Source organism: Dipodomys ordii, unplaced genomic scaffold, assembly GCF_000151885.1.
Source record: "Dipodomys ordii isolate 6190 unplaced genomic scaffold, Dord_2.0 Scaffold23, whole genome shotgun sequence".
NCBI classification, from domain to species: Eukaryota; Metazoa; Chordata; class Mammalia; order Rodentia; family Heteromyidae; genus Dipodomys; species Dipodomys ordii.
In genome coordinates, this window is record NW_012267239.1 from 12,237,447 (window position 1) to 12,243,446 (window position 6,000).

Here is a 6,000-nt window from a genome sequence, read left to right on the forward strand (position 1 = left end):
CTGGTCAGCGCTCTCCTCCATGCCAGGCACGCCAGCACGCTCGCTGCAGTGTTGCTGCTCCACATCACAAAGACAAAATGTTACGATGAAGTAAGAGCGTGACTAGCTGGCTCCTGAGCTCGCAGAGGCTCAGACAGTCTTGTCTAGTGTGTGATCCAACGGAATGTGGGCTCCTTTCATTGTCACTGCAGTGTCCCTTTTTTAAGTGTCTGTGGTGTATTATTCTCTATCCCCCTCATGGCCTGCCGCGCCGCCGTGCTTCCTGCATGAGCGCGGCCGCCGCACAGCCCCCGTGCTCCTCCTGTCCTGTTCTCTTCCCAGCCACGCTGAGGGAGCTGGTCTCCCAGACCATGATCTGCTGGGCCCAGGAGAACCAGATCCAGGACGCGGAGCTGGTCCGCGTGATGTTCGACCTCCTCCGGAGGCAGTACGACAGCACCGGGGAGCTGCTGCGGGCCCTGCGCAAGACCTACACCATCAGCCAGGCCTCCGTGAGCGACACCGGCCAGCTGCTGGCCGCCCTGGGCCAGATTCGCTCCCTCCTCAGCGTCCGGATGGGCAAGGAAGAGGAGCAGCTCATGATCCACGGGCTGGGGTAGGCCGGGGCCACGCCGTGGAGGGCTCACCGCGGGGTCACAGGTCACGGGCTGGGGTAGGCCGGGGCCACGCCATGGAGGGCTCACCACGGGGTCACAGGTCACAGGCTAGGGTAGGCCGGGGCCACACCATGGAGGGCTCACCGCGGGGTCACAGGTCACAGGCTGGGGTAGGCCGGGGCCACGCCATGGAGGGCTCGCCGCGGGGTCACAGGTCACGGGCTGGGGGAGGCCGGGGCCACACTGCGGAGGGCTCACCGCGGGGTCACAGGTCACTGTAGAAGGCCTGGCCCTCCTCCTGGTGGGATGACACCGTTGGCTCAGACGGGCCACCTGCTCCTCAGGAACGTGATGAAAGGAACAGGGAGGATTCTTAGGTGAGGGAAGGACAGTACTGTCACTTGAATCTTCTGGAAATAGCCACAGGGAGACGAGGAAAACCAAACCCAGAGGATCGGAGCCTTCCTGAGGCTTCCTTCTGGGCCTTTCCGCTGAACTCTCACCTATGGAGACATTTTGTGTTGTAGGGCTCCTTAGCCATGCTCACGGTTCAGGGGTCGGACTTAGACCAGTGTAGCACCATAATTGGCAACATTTTAGCCATTGGAAGGATCTCTTACATAGTAACACTTGCATTTCACAGAGAAGAAAAATGCACCCCAGGGAGTCACTGGCCAGTGTGTAACTTCACCTGATTTAAATCAAATTCAACACTGTAGCATCTGCCCCCCCCAACCCACAGGCAGACCTCCAAGGTCCTCCAAGGTCCGGGAAAGGGACTTTGAGTAAACTGGGGGAGAGGGTGCAGACGGGGGCATTCCGCAAGCTCATTCCCAAAGATGGCTTTTACAGGAGTGGAAAAGGGCCTCAGAACTGACCTGAGTTCAGACCACAGTAGCAAAGACTTAATATGGCGCATGGAGGAGAGAAGGCAGCTGATTTGGACTGTCTCAAAAACAGTTACAAGCAAAAGTACCAGGGGCAACTGTTTACGTGTCAACAGAAAGAAACATGTTCCATTCAGAAGCCAATATTGATAAATCAGGAAGTAAAGACTGTCAGCGGAGGGGTCACCCACATGTTCCATTCAGAAGCCAATATTGATAAATCAGGAAGTAAAGACTCAGCGGAGGGGCCACCCACACCCTTACGGTCCTCTCCCCCGCAGTGTGCTCGCCCCTCCCCGCGTTCTTAGCGCACAGAACCAGGCAGGTGCTGACCTCTCGCTCTGCTCTTACCCTAGAGACATCATGAACAACAAGGTGTTTTACCAGCATCCCAACCTCATGCGAGTCCTGGGCATGCACGAGACCGTGATGGAGGTGATGGTGAACGTGTTGGGAACCGAGAAGTCGCAGGTAGGGAGGGCCACGCAGAGGCCTGGACTCAGGGCGGGGGTCCGTGGAGCGGTGGGTGCGTCCCAGGCCGGTCCGCCTGTCTCAGTTCACTCTCCTCGGGGGGACAGGGCTGCGCATGATGCCCGAATGGAGCACGGAGGAGACAGCGCCGTGGTTGGCGCCAGTTCTCAGAGCTCGGGGAGCTCCTCACCCCACACACCCTTCCGATGCGTAGGTCTGGCCCTGCTCCTGCAGCCCTGCTCCTTCCAACGTGGAACAACGCTGCGTTCCCTTGGGCTGAGCCGGAGCAGGCTGCTGTGAGGATGTCGGGATGCTCACGGTCCCGGCAGTATTGAAGGGCTCCTGCCGCTGCTGTCAGCAGGCTCCTGACAAACCCGTTCCCTGCCAGCTCCCCCATGAAGCCAGGGGTCCCGCGGGTGACAAGGGGAAGGAATGGGGACTGGGAACTGGCGGGCTCTGTCCCAGCTCGTCTGAAGCATCAGGGGGCTCTGGCGACTGTACATGCACCGTCTCAAATGCTGCAAATGCTGGGAATACGTGGATCCTGGCCCAGTTTTACCAGTACAGGGGGTGGGGACATGAAAGAAGAACTGGAGCCCGCTCACCCCCCCCTCCGGTGTCCCTCTCGTCTCTTGGGAAAGTCAGCTCTGTCCACAAGATTCCCCGCGTATGTTCTAGATCCTCAGCAAGTGGGGGCTGCGGCTGTCAGAGGCCAAAGCAGATGCCCAGGGGGATCCGGTCAGGTCTTTCTAGCATCCTGAGGCACCGTTTGGTATGGTAGCGGCCGGGCCTACGGGGGCTGGTGCTCGTTTCGCAGGGGCAGCGAGCACAGTCATCAGTGGTGTGAGGTGGCGTCTCCGTGCTGATGTCCATGGCTCTGATTTTGAGCTGTGTAGGAGGAGCTCACAGGAGACACTTATGAAGGACAAATGTAACTGCGGAAGGTTCCCCCGAGGAGTGCAGTGCTGTGGCGCCTCCATGCCCCCAGGCCAGCCGTGTCTCTGGGCACCTGATTTCCGTGGGCCTGCTTTTTGATGGCCCCTGCTCCCCTTCCAGATACTTCCCATCAGAGGGGTCCGGCCCACGCCCTCCTCGCTGAAGACGACACTAGCCCCGTGTGGCGTGGGTGGGTCCGTGTAACCCTGAGGAAACGGACTCTGCGGGCCGGCTACGCCCTCCAGAGCTGAATTAGCTCCCGTGTTTTGGGAAGGCTTTTCTTAGGTGCCCTCTGCTCTCCGTCCCTCCTGTGAACAAGTCTTGGGGAGAAAGAAAAGTGAGGGAAAAATTCACTTTCCAAACTATTCACAACTTGTGAGATGACTTCGGAGATCAGACTTACCAGAAGAGCCCAATGGTACAGCTTCCTGTCCCTGATGTTTTCCCTACAGATCACTTTCCCAAAGATGGTTGCCAGCTGCTGCCGCTTCCTCTGCTATTTCTGTCGAATTAGCCGGCAAAATCAGAAGGCCATGTTCGAGCATCTAAGTTACCTGCTAGAGAACAGCAGTGTGGGACTAGGTATGTCTGTGTGTGTCTGCCATTGTCTGCCTGCCGTGTTAACACTTCCACACTGGGACTCAGGCTACACTGCCCCTGCTGATCACATAGGAGATCCAAGGAAGCACGCCACATGTGCCAAAATACTTTCAAATACAAAAGAGGATGCCACCTGTGCTAGAAACACAGGCATAAAAACACGTCTGTTCTCCAACCTAGGTAGACGTGTTTCTACCAACCAGCAGTGTGGCACTTGTGCTGGCGCAGGCCCCTGGGGACCAGAGGCCAGCAGTGTATGAAAAGCTGCCTGGAAGTGAGGATCTCTCGTTGAGAAACACCCCTCCCAGCCCACTCAGCTGATCAGAAGCAGAGCTGAGGGGACTGATGTCACAGACCCAGTCCCTTCTTGTCAGGCTGGCTACCGAGCTCATTCCTGTCCCGTCTTCCCACTGGCGAGTGCTACACTTAGTATACTGCAGACCAGCCAAGAGCAAGTACAGACGAACAGTGAGACTCCATCACCCATCCAAGAAAAATGCCTCGCCACCTGGTCCTGACCCTCTGTCAGGCGCAAGCCAGATGAACGTATGGAATATGCAAATACATGCACTTGAAATCATACTCTTTCGTTTATCAAATGCAGTCGAAGGCTACTAACCTTTTTGTAAAATGCCACTGAAGTCTTCCTTAATTCTATTCTGCAAGCCAAATAGACTGAAAATAAAGGTCACAGGCAATGTTGATGGCCTGATGTGAATATGTGAACGAATGCTATTTGGAGATATTTTTAAACTCATGTGGCATCTGAGTGTTGGAGTGATCATCAGAAGGGGCCCCGAAAGTTTTGTGTTAGAGAACATGTTCTTTAGCCGGGTGCCAGTGGCTCACACCTTATTATCACCACTCAGGAGGCTGAGATCTGAGGATTGTGGTTCAAAGCCAGCCCAGGCAGGGAAGTCCATGAGACACTCTTCTCCAATAAACTACTCAGAAGAAGCCAGAAGTGGTGCTGTGGCTCACGTGGTAGAGCGCTAGCCTTGAGCAAAAAGAAGCCCAGGGACAAGGCCCAGACCCAGAGTTCAAACTCTAGGACCAAGAGAGAAGGGGGGAGTTGGGGGAGACATGTTCTTGGTGTTGGAAATATGTGTCTCACCCGTTCTTGTAGACTTGTTTTCTACACATCTGTGTTTACAGCCAGCCATGATTTTAGGGAGAAGGAATAGTAAGTCTGGCTGCTCTGGGGCCTCCGAGGGGCCCAGGCTGTGTGTGTTCACTGCCCTCTGCTGTCCACTGCATGACCTGCGGCCTTAACCGACGGGGGTGCCTCCTCTCCCCTCAGCCTCCCCCTCCATGAGGGGGTCCACGCCCCTGGACGTGGCAGCCTCCTCCGTGATGGACAACAACGAGTTAGCGCTGGGCTTAGAGGAGCCGGATCTGGAAAAGGTAACAGGCCCCTGGCTGGGGGACGTGCTGTCTATTCCTTGCGGTGGCCACGCTCAGGGGAAGCCGACCGAAGTCGGCCGCTGCGTCTGGGCGAGCCGCGCAGAGCCGAGAGTGACCTTGAACATGTGGTCACAAGAGTTCCCTGTCTGTGCGGGGCCCTGTTGACCCTCCACATACGAGGCTCTGTGTCCTTTGACTCACGAGTTTCCACAGACAGGGGCCGAGCGGGCGGGAAGGGGTGTCGTCCCCGCCTGCTCCTGAGCCCTCCGCTGGGCTGTGGGGGGCTGAGGACAGTGGCAGCTGTCTCTGAATCTGTGCACCATCCCTCTCCGGGAACCGCTTCCTCACTGGATGCTGGCAGGATGAACAACGTCCTTTCCAAGTGTGGAAAGAAGCAAGCGGGAAGGGCCTGGGCCGGGAGCTGGAGATCCACAGCGCCTCCACTCATCCTGCCCACAGTGGGTTCGGGCATGAGGGAGATGAGCATGCAGCCCTGAGCAGGCCACTTAGGACGTGGTGGCTGGGGGTGGGGCTAACGCCTGGTGGTGTTTGGGGCTTGCGCGGAGAGAACCCAGAAGCTGGCTTGGACAGAAGCACAGGGTGCTTGGGCATGGCAAGAAAGGCTCCCCCAGAATTGGACTCTGTCGATACAGCATCGCCAGGCCACACCCCCGGTAGGTGCCAGGTGTCCACCTGCAGGTCGGCAGGTCGGGGGGCAGCAGGCCCCTCCAAGAACCAACTGGCACCAAAGCAGGACTGGACTTGGGCAGGGAGAGGAGCCGAGAGATGGGGTCGGCTTCGGTGAGGGATTGTGAAAAGAGCTAGAATCCACAGGACCACTAGGAGAGAGGCGCACATGTGTGCACACACAGAACGCCAGCACCCACTAGCCAGAGACACACAGAGGACGAAGAGCGTCCATTCACCCAGCACTAGGCCGGCCCACTCTTCCTCTGAGGAGCACAAGAGGAGGCGCAGAAATGCTGAGATGCTCCATACCTGCGATGTCCAGGAGGGAGCTGGCCGCACAGTGCCAGGCCTGGGGAGGGAGCTGGCCGCACAGTGCCAGGCCTGGGGAGGGAGCTGGCCGCACAGTGCCAGGCCTG

General features: G+C 57.8%; 1 protein-coding gene across 1 annotated transcript in view; it reads left to right on the forward strand.

Annotated features, from left to right (window-relative positions):
* The window catches only part of Ryr3 (ryanodine receptor 3), a 273,574-nt gene that overhangs the window by 154,933 nt on the left and 112,641 nt on the right, over positions 1–6,000 (forward strand). The window contains exons 37-40 of the mRNA XM_013014307.1: positions 322–595; positions 1,840–1,954; positions 3,343–3,472; positions 4,791–4,894. Of these exons, the coding sequence (XP_012869761.1) occupies positions 322–595; positions 1,840–1,954; positions 3,343–3,472; positions 4,791–4,894 (623 nt within the window). The remainder of the gene's footprint in view (positions 1–321; positions 596–1,839; positions 1,955–3,342; positions 3,473–4,790; positions 4,895–6,000) is intronic.